General features: G+C 29.1%; 1 protein-coding gene across 2 annotated transcripts in view; it reads right to left on the bottom strand.

Annotated features, from left to right (window-relative positions):
• Positions 1 to 14,132, bottom strand: part of LOC107452431 (protein ced-11) — a 76,711-nt gene that overhangs the window by 39,778 nt on the left and 22,801 nt on the right. For both annotated transcript variants that reach the window (XM_043050967.3, XM_071185639.2), the window contains exons 11-13: positions 13,573 to 13,825; positions 11,449 to 11,536; positions 2,854 to 2,911 (exon numbers count right to left, since the gene is read on the bottom strand). In XM_043050967.3, the coding sequence (XP_042906901.3) occupies positions 2,854 to 2,911; positions 11,449 to 11,536; positions 13,573 to 13,825 (399 nt within the window). The remainder of the gene's footprint in view (positions 1 to 2,853; positions 2,912 to 11,448; positions 11,537 to 13,572; positions 13,826 to 14,132) is intronic.

Raw genomic sequence — 14,132 nt, forward strand, 5'->3', positions numbered from 1 at the left:
TTTTGAAGCTCACGGACCACCAAGCAGAAACTAATATCCACCACCCAGTATCCAAAACTACCATCTTAGAACAGAATTGACGTGTAACAGAGATTTTTAAAATTTGTACTAATTTAAAAGTCATTAAAGATTTTCAGTTAAACTCAATGTATATTGTTAATAAAATTTTTATTTAACATGACTATCGAGGAGGCGAAAAATATGTAAACGTTGATAACGTATAGTTAAAGTTTACTTAATAAGTATAATAAAATTAATAATATTCAATATGTGTGACTTCACGTTAGTGGGAAGGCAAGAAATTTAACTGAATCCAAAGCAAAACACCTTGTTTGTTAACAGTTCTTTCACGGACCACTAAAATACCACGAAACACTGTTTGGTGACAGCTACTCTGCGAGAGAGAAGTTTGGAGAATATCAAAAGCAGGTCCTAGCTGACATTATAACAGGGTGCGTAGCCAAATTATTCAACAAAAAATAAGCACCTTTTAAGCACTCAAAAATATTTTTAAGCACTTGAAAAAAATATCATAATTAGGCAGGGTGGGAAGGTTTTTGACAATTGACGGTTTTATCTTGTTTTAACCTTCATGTCAAAAAAAAAAAAACACTTTTGGCATTGTTTTTGACAATTGTCAAAAATCATGAAATTTTGAATCATGTGAAACGAATAGCGTTTTCATACGCTACGGGCTGACTATACGCGAAATAGACTGGGGTTGAATTAATTATGAAATAATGAATAGAACAATGTGAACTGAGTCTTTTTGCATAATTTGAAGCGAAAATCAACGTAGTAAAGGAAAAATCTCATTTTGAAAAAGGGAAAATTAAGCACTTTTTAAAAACACCCAATGAAAAAAGCACCTTTAAGCACTTTTAAAAACGTTATGCACCCCGTATAATGTATTGAAGATTTTTTCTTCTTCATAAATATTATTAAAATCTTTTTAAGCGTATTCCCACTTAGTATATTTCAAAAAAAGATAGCTTTTCTGAGGTTGTTGACTTTATGTCGATATACCTTCCTCCCCCTCAAACACACTCAGACTGTAGTTTAGTGACCCCATCCACTGAGATATCTGAAATTCAATGACTTGACAAAAAAAAAAATCAATGTTGCATATTTTAATCTGAGCAAAATTAAAGAAAATTCAGGAAATCCCGATTTCTTAAAAAATGTAACTTATTTCTTCTTCTTCCACGAAACTGTTCTTTAATATTTATTGTATGCTGTTATTACATATCTGCCATTATTACATTGCTGAAGAAGAAATACGTGCCATTATTTCTTCTTCCACAAAACTGTTAATTCAATTTTCAATAATATGCTTTTATTACATAGCTGCCGAATTTTACGCTTTTCGAAAAAACAGTAGTTTTTTCGTGGCAGTGAAATAAAACTTAAGGTCTGGTTTCTTAGGACAAGCGCCTTATCTGGGCGTCAGCGGAAAGTTGACCTAGATCTGACGCCAAAAGAATACTTTTTTGTTAGCTCAGCATGAGCAGTCGGTCCAACGCAGGCATTATCTCTCATTGCGCATGCGTTAATAACGTAAACAAATATTTATTTTGAATTTGTACTGATTTTGTTATTGTCGACCAGTGTTTTAGAGAACAAATAATGACCTTGTCCAAGAAAAAACACATTATAGCTGAGCTAAATGAAGAGTGCTATGTTTAATGAAGAAGCTATGTTTAATGTCAAAATCAAAATCTTGGCTGATTTCAATGTGCAGTTGGATGTTGTCCGCCATTGCTTCTGTGGTTAACGTCACGCTGTAATCCAACTGCAGTTGAGTTGGACGGTAATTGTAGTTCAAGATGAGCGTACAATGACGTATACTATCAAACTCACAAATGGACCAATCAGAGGTTAGCGCTGATTTCCAGCTGACGGCGTCCTGTCCTAAGAAACCAGGCCTTTAGAGTCAGGTTAAAGTTAAGAGAATTATTGTTTAATTTCATAGCCATCAAAAGCACTACTTGAGTATTATGTTTTTTCATACATTTTAATGAAATTAATTTACAAGTATATTTATATATTTTTCTGCCCCATCACCAAGAGATTTAAGAAACTTTGTTTCTTACTGTAATCCTTAGGAAAAAAATTAACGGCCTCCGCCGGCTACAAAGCGACTAAATATAATAACTGGCGTTAAAATTATATGCCAATTGCCACCCGAACACCACTTTTCGGAGCGAAAATCAACCCCTTGTGAGTTTTCTGACTATTTTTTTTTAATAAATATGAAATTTTTATAAATATTTTATAATATTCTGAAAATTATTTGTTTCTTAAAATTGTTCTTCATTTTAGAAATGAACCTTGTAATGTTTACCCTATTTTGAAAAAATTATTTAAAAGATTATCTAGCAGTACAATACAAGATTACCTAAAAAATCCTTACATTATTAATTTCAACAATTTTCTTAATCGTTTAAAGTGACCAGATTTTTTTAAAACGCAGCCATTATTAAAAATGCTACAACTGGCCACTGGCAAACAAAAATTTCCTAATTTTTCACTAAACCTAGCACACAATTCACAAAATCGAAAAATTGAAGACTCTTAAGCTTCAGTAATATAAAGTTAAGAAGCTTTCTACTTATGTCCCGCAGAAGCTAAAATTTTTGTGTGCCAGACAACATAAAATGACTTAAAAAAAATATATAGCTGCATTAATGTCTTTTTTAATTCTTATTTAAGATGTATTTCACTTCTTTTAGATCTATATCTATAATAACTTTATTTGAACAGAAAATAATTTTAAAATAACCTGTTTTTTATTTTGTTTACTTTGTATCTATGTCTTAGGTTAACTTAAACTTATAAAATAATACAATTTACTTCTTTTTGTTTTCTTGCCATTCTGATGCACCAAAATATGGACTTTGTATTTCATTTTCTAATAAATAAAGAAAAAAGATATTATACAATAATTGAAAAATATTATCAGAAATGAAAGACTTGGGGCAATATAATGATAAGTAGAATTTTCAAATTGTTGTTTTCTACTGCAAAAACAAGATTCATCATTTTGGTTTGGATATGTGTATCAAGCATATTTTATTTAAACAGAATCACATAGTTTTATCTAACGGTCAAAAAAAGTCCAAATTTATTGCATAGTTCTATGGGTATGCTATGATTTTTTAAATTTTTTTCTATAATTCAGGGAATAATTCAAAAATGTTTCAAGACAAATGTTGCAGAAAGGGATGCAATAAGATTATTTAATAAAATTCTTTTCAGCATTAAAAAAATATCAATTCTTATACTTTTTAATTAATACAAAATATATCTATTAATACAAAACTTATGAATCGCATTTTTTTTACAGGTTTAAGACTGCTCATACCGACAAAAGGTAGCTTGGACGTAGCAAGCTCAAATATTTTTCTGATGAGCAATTGAAATAATATATTAACTCCATCAGATTTAGTTACGTTTTTTATAGGGAAACATATTCCTTTTGGGACATTTTTTTCATAACTAGTTTAGTTATCCCTTATGAAAATTTAAGGTATATTTAAGGTTGATTTGAGGTATTTTTGAGGTATTAAGGTTGTTTTGAGGTATATTTAAGGTTGCAGAGAAAACAGCAATAAAAATTATACCTCGTAAAGGTTGTAATTAAGGTGTACGAGGTTGATTTATATATACTTCAGCTTGTTTTGAGGTTGTTTAAAATTCACTTCAAATCAACCAGACTGATAAGGAGATTTTTAAGGTATACCAGGTTTATTTTCTTACACTTGTAACAAAAGAGGTATTTTTGAGGTATAAAAATTTTTACCTTATTTCAACTAACGATAAAAAGGTATTTATTGAGGTATATGAAGTCATTTTATTTATACCTAAGCTTATTTTGAGGTTGTTTTAAATTCACTTAAAATCATCCAGACTGATAAGATGATTTTTAAGGTATACGAGGTTGTTTCTCTTACACTTGTAACAAAAGAGGTATTTATGAGGTATAAAAAAATCAACCTTATTTCAACTAACGAGAGTGAGGTAATTATGAGGTATAAAAAATATACCTTTTTTCTACTAACGATATTGAGGTATTTATGAGGTATAAAAAAATATACCTTATTTCAACTAAAGAGAGTGAGGTATTTATTGAGGTGCTGAAGTAATTTTATTTATACCTAAGCTTGTTTTAAGGTTGCTTAAAGTACACTTCATATTAACTAACTCACTTCCCAGAGTTCCATGCGAGCCGGCAAATGGCGTGTGTGTTGACAATCGAAAGTCTATTCGAAATTCGGTAAGTGTGCTTGACATTTATTAATTTAGTTTTATCACTTTTAATCAAATATGCTTCAATTTTGAAACTTAAATTTTATTATTTTTGTTTTAACGACGCGTCCTGATCTTAAATAATTTAAGTTGGAGGATATTATTAGAGGCTATCGTCGTAAGCTTAGCAATAAGAGAGAATAACCGAAATATTTCTCGTCACTGTTTTGGGTAACATTACTGGTGAATCGTTACAGCAGGTTATTCACATTATATTTTATTGTTTGTAGTTCAGTCAAATAGAACTATTCTTTTTATTTTGCTTAAATGTATATGTTTTAACGTAGAAGTATGCACGCTGATTAATTGAGAAAAATGTTCACAATTTTTCTTATAAATAAATCATTGAAAATTGAAAGATTTTTAAAATAGCAATTTTGCTTTGAAATTCTACTATAGCTGTATGCTTATCGTTTGGATATTTGTTGCAAACTTTATATTATTGTTTATATATATATATATATATATATATATATATATATATATATATATATATATATATATATATATATATATATATATATATATATATATATATATATATATATATATATATATATATATATATATATATATATATATATATATATATATATATATATATATATAATGCGCCGCCGCGCATGTGTAAATAGCACATGCGCGGCGGCGCAGAAGAAGAGACAAGCAAGCTACTGCTCAGCCTTCCCCTAGGATATAGTTCTGAATTTATACCTAAAAGAAAAAGTAATCTCTCCTAATAAACTATAGAATTTATGTAATTGTTGATAACAATAGTTTGCTAGATATTTGATAATTGAAAACTAGTAACTGTACTAGCTCACTTCTTCATGTTTGATCACAAAACTGCTATTTTCACTACATGTTATTTTCTCGCATTTTACCCACGTTAATTATTTACTAAGCAGATTGTTATTACTTATTAGAATATTGGGCAGAATGAAATTAAATCCGATTTCAAGTTTATATGACAATTTGTTTCAAGGTTATGAGCTTTTTCATGCAGCTGTTTATGGTTCACTACTTCAAAAATGTGCGAATTTCGGAAATCTTAAATATTTTAGAAATAAGTCAGTATAGTATGCAATTTTAATCCTGAATTGAATAAAATCAATTGCAAATAAAAACATTTATTGTTGAAAGTAATATGCATTATTTAGAGTTTCATCCTATGGGATGTGTATTTATATTTAAACAAGCGTTTGTAACATCTAACTATTAGTTTTATTCTGCTCGGTATTATAAGTTATATAGGAGATATTATACTCAACTTATTTTAAAAGTATTATTTCAAATCATTCTCTCGACATTTTCCTCACATAAAATTACTCACAACTTTAAAATAAATGCTCCTTATCAGCTTGTAATTTGCTCTATTCGATTGAGTGTAAAAAAAGAATAAAAATTGGTATATAACTTTAAAATTTAAATTTATTGAACGATTGTAGATTCTTGATTACATTGATTAAAAATTATTAAAATAACTATTTTTTAAGAAACTCTGATGTGATTGACAATAACATAAGTCCTTTTCAGAATCAGCGTCAAAAATTTAAAAAAAAGCTGCTAGTTTCATGAAGTCTGACAAAAAGTTGAAAAATATAGACTAGGTTTATTGAGTTTAAAGATTTTTAAAAAAGAAAGGGAAGGAAATCTAATTATTAAACTTACAAGTACCATATTGTTACAGATGTATAGAAAAATAAAAAGTGTTAAAATTGCATAATAAGATTGGAATTATACAGGGTGTTTATAAAGTCCCAGACCCATTTTGATGTTTAATAACTCATAAAATAATAAAGATAGATTAAAATTAATAACATTAATGGTTAGATAGACTCAAAAAGTTTCATGACCCTTGTAAATGAACTTCCACGTGTGCCCCCTTCGTCGCACGGAGAATATCAAGTCGATAGTCAATTTCACGAGAGGTAGCTTTCTTTTTTACAGAAAAGACAATCTCATCAGTCGTATACTTAGACATGTTGGAAAACTTCGTATTTCCACAACTAGAAGAGCTTCAGCCACATGTCTTTTTGCAACAAGATGGTGCACCACCTCATTGGGGTATCATCGTTCGTAGTTTTTTGAATGACCATTTTACAGGAAGATGGATTGGGCGAGGAGGTCCAATTCCTTGGCCACCCAGATCACCTGATATAACGCCGCTGGACTTTTTTCTTTGGGGATTTATAAAGGACAATGTTTACAGGAGGATCGTGTCGAACATTGATGGCCTAAAAACCAAAATTACAACCGCAATAGCCTCTGTGGATGCCGACATGCTTTTGCCGCTACCTGGCGTGAAATTGACTATCGACTTGATATTCTCCGTGCGACGAAGGGGGCACACGTGGAAGTTCATTGACAAGGTTCATGAAAGTTTTTGAGTCTATCTAACCATTTATGTTATTAATTTTAATCTATCTTTATTATTTTATGAGTTATTAAACATCAAAATGGGTCCGAGACTTTATAAACACCCTGTATATTTGAATTTCTGTAAATTTTGTTAATGGTAATACTGTCTTCAGTGTATTTTATTTTGTGGCTGTGATACATGTCATGCTTTTTAGCTACGAGGATTGAATAGAAATGGCAGAAGATATTTATCTGAAAAGGAAAATTAATTTTATCCAGTTAATTTAAATGATAAAAAAAAATACTTTCTAATATTTTAAGACCTGCCACTATTATTGTAAGTATGACTTTCTTACTAATTTATATTTTTTTTCCTTTTAGGTTCCAATAATTACAAGTTTCAACATGTAGACGGAAACAGTATTTAAAATAATTTTGTTGGTTTGTAAAAAAAGTGAAATTTTAGTTTTTAATAAAAGTCCTTTGAATTTCAGCTGACTAATTATTTAAATTTGTAGTTTTATAGCTTTAAAAATTCAAGCACCTTAGACAACTATCTTCTAAAAATACGAGTATAAGTTCCCATAAATAATTTTTACTAACTGTAGAATTTGGATAAGTGTTATTTTAAGATGTTTTAAATAAATCTATTAAAATTATAGAAGAATTATGCATTTGAAACTTTCTTTTATAGCTTAACAAAAGAAGCAATTACTGCCGAAGGTTTAATATTAAAAATTTCAGGTTGATAAATGATCTCTACTAGTGAAAAAAATGTAATTCACATTATTCTTCATATAATATATATAATATCTTTATATATATATTATATTTTTTATATAGTGAGTCTAAAAATTAATAAACTAGGTGGTCTGTATAACACCTCACCTTCGTAAGTGCTAAAAAAAACGTCTTTGGTTGATAAATTAATACTTCTAAAAATACAAAAATATATACTTGAGGTTACGAAATAATAACTTAAAGTAGAACATGGAACACATGGCAATAATTAAAAATAACCTTTCCAATTGTTGAAAATACACTTCAGGTTGATTTATAACAACCAGAAGTGTAAAATGGCCCACCTTAGGTTGAAAAATATATACCTCTACAAGCATAAAATTATATACCTGAGGTTGAAGAATAATTACCTGAGGTAGAACAAAATACATTTGAGGTTGATTTATAACAACCAGAAGTGTAAAACGACACACCACAGGTTGATAAATATATACCTCTACAAGCATAAAATTATATACCTGAGGTTGAAAAACAATTACCTGATGTCGAACAAAATACACCTGAGGTAGATTTATAATAAGCTGAAGTGTAAAATGACACACCATAGGTTGAAAAATATCTACCTCTACAAGCATAAAATTAGATACCTGAGGTTGAAAAATAATTACCTGAAGTCGAACAAAATACACCTGAGGTTGATTTATAATAACCTGAAGTGTAAAATGACACACCTTAGGTTGTTGAATAAATACTTCCACAAGTGTAAAAAAATATACTTCAGGCTGAAACATATATACCTCTGGAGGTATATTTAAGGTATATTTGAGGTTGATTTTGAGGTATTCATTTGCACCCTTTTCAACCTTTACGACGTATTTAAACAACAGCCTCCTTTATACCTTTAAAATATACCTCGTTTATACCTCATTTATACCTCGATTTTTTCATAAGGGATTGCTTTCTAAACTATAGAGCATTAATATAACGAAACAAAATTTGGCTCCCATTTATCCCGCCTACTAGGTACTTTAATCCAGTAACATTATGAAATTAATTTGAACATTTTTTTTCTCTCTATTCGATGAAGTTAGGTGATTCTGTATTTGATTACGTTATTTGAGTTTGATACATAAACCAAACAAGGTGCTAGTTTTATGTATCAAAACCAATCACGTATCATTTTTGTAGCAGAAGTGTTACCAAGGTTTTAGTGAATTCTCGAGTATAATGCATCTAGAGCTTCGAAACTTCGAGAAGGTAAATGAGATTTTTCTTGTCACAACTTGCCGGTAATAGAGTTCCTGCTTGTCAGAGAGTTGCGGCAATATGGGTAACATTCTCTGATTGGTAGAGAATCAAAACTTACCGAAATAAAACGAAGCAAACTTTTTCTCTTAGATTTAACATGCAGTGATGGACAAGATATTTTTATCCGGCGAAATATCAAAATTATAAATGTGTATATTATTTTCTTGTCTTTAAAGTATTCTTCACTATTCAAAGTATCTATTATACACAAATATATTGTTAAAAAATCATTTATTTCGTGAAATAATTACAATTCAAAAATTGTCATATCTCTACTTGTTACTTTTATCAAGTTATTTTTGTTATTATATGCTGAATAAATCACTGTTTTAGCACTTGAGACTTTAAATACTTTATTGGTGTCTTCATGTGCTCGTATTAACCTTGTATTTTTTTTAAATCATTGAAAGCTGATTATTCTGTCTTAAGTGATCATTGGGTCTTTATATAGAATTGTAAACTAATTTTTTATGTCAATTTATTTTTAAGTTAAAAAGCAATCGTATTAAATTTTGCATAAATTATTTATACATTTTCCATTAGAAAAGCACCGTTTGTTTGTTTGAGTTTATATTGAAAATAAAAATCTGGACAGGGTAGCTAGATATTCTATAAGATAAACATGGAGATATTGCATTAAGTTCTTCTTTAACGATTAATTTTAAGATTCTTTCTTCTGCTATCTAATTATGCAAAAATTATAACTAACTTTTATACCATATCAGGAATTTTACACATATTATTTTTAGAGTTACTAAAACTCTTGAATATAGTTCCACTTAATATGCAGTAAGTATAATATTTTTATAAGAGAATAGTTTGCTTTTACTCTCTCTGCTCAAATTGTCAAAAATGATAATAAGTCTTCTATTTGCTATACATAATATGAAATATACCTTTTTACTATATAATATACTATTATACTATAGGATATACTATTATTGATAAGTGATATCAATCTGAATCTTAATGATTGTTGTTTTTTTAAAGGTATTTTTTATTGTTAGTGTTATAAAAAAAATTGCTTATATTTGTTTGTTTTTTTAATTTAAATTTTATTTTATGCATTGAACAACACAACTATTTTTTAAAAAGATAAGTATTCAATAAGTATAACAATATGTAATTTCTTTTTAAAAAATCATTTCTATTTTAGAAAATTGGGATAAAATCATTTGTTACAATAAAATAACATAAAAATTTAAGAACTACGTTTTTTCAGCGAACTAAAAAAGAGAAAACTATTCTATTTTTTTTCACAGTTAAACCACATCATTTTTTAAAAGCCGTTTGATGCTAATTATCGGTGGCTATGAAGTTTTTTACGAAAATGGTTTTCTTTACGGATCTTATCTGACGAAACATTTTGCATCTACATAAGTTTTAAAGTAATCGAAATTTTGCTTAACGATAAATTTTGCTAGCATTCTTAAAATGAATGAATTATCATCATACTCAAAGCTCCAGTTGAAATTTAAGCACTCTGGTTCAGAAAAAAATGGTCAAAATAATGATTGGCTATAAATTTCATTCCATTATCCCAGTAGAAGTCGAAAAATTATCACTACTTGCTTTACCATCTTACGCAGTTTGCTTTTAAATACTTTAACTAGTTGGAAAGCTGTAAAAAGTTGGATTGTCGATAATATCCTTTTAGTATTAATATGGTTATAAAATATTAATTTTGGCAGGAAATAATTCGTTCATTTGACTCAGAGCTCTAGATGAAGTTTGAATACTCGGAAAATGATCGATATTTTTACCAGAGATCAATTAACTTTACGATAATATGGGGATAAAATTTTGATTATAATAATCAAGAAATGTTTGAAATTTGAATTGTCGTCATGCACTGAGGTACCCTTATAAGGCGAGCACTCTAGTAAATTAGAGAGTGGTCGGATGTTTGAGAATCGTGTTCTGCCGGTGGCACTCAGGAAATGATTACAAATAGCATTGTAATCCAGCATAAAGCTTGAGTTAAAATTTGACTGCCTTAGTTTGAATCTGGTCAAAATTTTGGTATACAATAAATTCTCTTTGACGGTTATATCGTGATGAATACTGCCAGTAGCGGCTGGGAAATAATTGAATCGGGCATAGGATTAATGTCGGGCCAAAACTTTAGTACGGTTTTGAGTGCTCTAGCCAGTTGTGAGAAAGAAGTCTAAATTTTGACTTGCAAAATTCCATCAATGTAATAAAAGTCTAGTAAAATAAAGAGTATTTTTTTAAGTAAAAATATATAGTTAAGTGATAAAAAATATGTTAATAAAAATAACTTTCACCTATCTAGTTTTTTGTAAAGTTATATCAATAACGGACTCATTTAATTAAAATCCTATTTATTTTAGTTTTCTTATTAACAATTATTCAATTCAAGCATTGCATGATACTAAAAAAAAAAAGAATAAGGAAATAACAATAAAAATCATTGTGTAAGCTAAAAGTTCCCAACACCTAGGAAGAAAGTAAGATTGGAAAGAAGAGTCGCCAAATGTGGTAACCCGATACTCTACCTTTTTCGCAACCCTAATGTTCAAAAAAATTTTTAAGCAACTCTTTTGCAATTTTGTAAATGTACGTTACATTAAGCAGAATTTTGGCAATAATAATCTTTGTCTGACTGAGTTAAGGTCGCAGACAAAGTAGGAATTATGTAGATAGTGCTGAGGAAAAACTGCTACCATGCGTCTATTATTTTTCGTTGAATGAAGAACAAACACTGACCATCTGTGTCTAGAAATTCGTGTTCTGATGTTTCTTTGAATCGCACCCAGAAGTACATGGGGAAAATGAGAAATGCGCACAACACAACCTAAAAGACAATCAGTTTTAAGAATTAATCTTTGCTCATTTTAAGGTTATTAATGGGTAATAAGTTATGAATTTCTGAACTAAGAAAAGATAAATTCATTGCAATCAGAATTAGCAAGAGATATATGTGCTGTGAACAGTCGCCTTTTATGTATGTATATTATTTCAGTTTTTTTTTTATACTTAAAACACCACAAACACCTTGTCTTATTACAGATGTCAGTTATTTTGAGATGAAAGTAAATTTTTATAACTGTTTCATTCCTTTGAAAGGAAAGGGTTTAGAAATAACTGGGGAAATTTTGTTTAGTATTTCCCTTAAATATTTTCTTTTAAATTAAAAAAAAAACAGGTACCCTTTTATCTACTTAATTATGATTTATCATTTTATTAAATTGTGTCATAAAACATTCAAAACTAATTTCCGTATGTTTCCTCATATATAATTCGTGGTTATCATGATATGATTATGTTAAGCAGCCTTATATTTCATTGAAAATATTTATTAGCTGGGAACTTGACGAAATGAAACTCTGAAAGGAAAGGGTTTAGAAATAACTGGGGAAATTTTGTTTAGTATTTCCCTTAAATATTTTCTTTTAAATTAAAAAAAAACAGGTACCCTTTTATCTACTTAATTATGATTTATCATTTTATTAAATTGTGTCATAAAACATTCAAAACTAATTTCCGTATGTTTCTTCATATATAATTCGTGGTTATCATGATATGATTATGTTAAGCAGCCTTATTTCTCATTGAAAATATTTTTTAGCTGGGAACTTGACGAAATGAAACTCTGAAAGGAAAGGGTTTAGAAATAACTGGGGAAATTTTGTTTAGTATTTCCCTTAAATATTTTCTTTTAAATTAATAAAAAAAAACAGGTACCCTTTTATCTACTTAATTATGATTTATCATTTTATTAAATTGTGCCAGAAAACATTTAAAGGTAATTTCCGTATGATTTTTCATAAATAATTCGTGGTTATCATGCTTTGATTATGTTAAACAGCCTTATTCCTCATTGAAAATATTTATTAGCTGGGAACTAGACGAAATGAAACTTTCCATGCTTCTTCACCAAATGATTCAGCCGATTATTTTATTTTCATTACATTTAATTCACCCAAATGAAATGAAAAATGTGGAAAAAATCTTTGATAACGAAAAAAATAAGATTCAAGATAATTAACACAGTTCAGTAGTAGCTATCCTTTTTCTTAATATTATAAAAGCCTACATAGATTTAAAAACTTGATTTATTTTTTCAAGAAACGGGTTAAGGTAAAACTAGGTAATATTTTTAAAACTGCATCCCAGCTAATAAATAATTTCCACTTAGATATTAAATATGGCAATTATTCGATACTTTTTCACCAAATATAATTAAAAAGTCATAGTTTCAGTGCCCTAAACTCGAAGCAGAGCTTTAATTTTAAAGTATATACTGTCTTTTAATTTTTATTTTATAACCGGAATTGAACAGCTGCCGCAATTCTGAGTTTTCGACTATCGATGTTCAACTCCGTAGCCTTGTAATTTCGATCTCAACCCAGAAGACAAGGAAACCCCCTGATCAAGTAAAGCGACAAACAAGCCTTTGTGGAGGGTTTTTAATGGAACTAATCCGCATATACGTGACATGGAAAGGAAAAACACGCAAACCTCCCATGATCAGCCCGACGACAAGGAGATTCTAACCCATGACCCGTCAATCACTGAGGATATTTTACGTCAACACTGTGGTCGGTGCGAGCTAGGAGAAGAGTTTGTCGGCCACAGAGAGGATTCGAATGATTCTCCATTTTTGCGAATCTGTGTGAGCCCAGATAATATAAGGTAGAAGTAACTTTTTAGCTATGAAAAAAATGACATCACGAAAGTCTTTTCTTCATATTGGTATTTTGTAACACTTTAAATTAGCATAAAGAGCTCAGTCTAAAGATCTGTTTTCAATACTCACCAAGTCAGTTTTTTATAAATAAATTTTTAAGTGTCTTTTTTTTTCAAAATTTATTTCAAAAGAACATTTACCTTAATATACTTGGGAACTGAAAATAATCCCCAAGTAAGATCTCTCAATTTTATTTTATCCATGAATGTTTTGGTTAACCACTTTTGACAACAAGGATGAGCAACAAAGCCTTTGTTTTGAGAAAGAGCAGCCATGTCTACGACAGAATGATTTCCCCATTCTTGTATTTTGACGCTGAGTGAGTCATATGCCTTTGATGGCATATCATTATACACCAAGTCAAAAACGTTTAAAGCCATCTTGGCAAACTGCCTGCAATAAAACAAAATTCAATTTATTATATTTAAACATGGTGTTTTGTATGCAAAATTGTAAGACAATAACTTTCAATTCTAAGCTGCTTCCAAATAGATATGAACCATATTCCTTTTACAGATGGAAAAAGGTAGGGGTGCATGTCGACATTTTTCCTGAAACAGATACAGCTGACAGAATTTATTTTCGATTACAGAATTTGAAAATCGAAAATAAAATATTGCTTTCTAATAACAAAAGGCATTTAAAAGCATTTTGTGATGCTTAGCATTGATTTTTATTTCACATTATTATATTCATTCAA

The sequence above is a fragment of the Parasteatoda tepidariorum genome, chromosome 5 (genome assembly GCF_982258835.1).
Source record: "Parasteatoda tepidariorum strain Cologne lab strain chromosome 5, Ptep-v5.0, whole genome shotgun sequence".
NCBI lineage: Eukaryota > Metazoa > Arthropoda > Arachnida > Araneae > Theridiidae > Parasteatoda > Parasteatoda tepidariorum.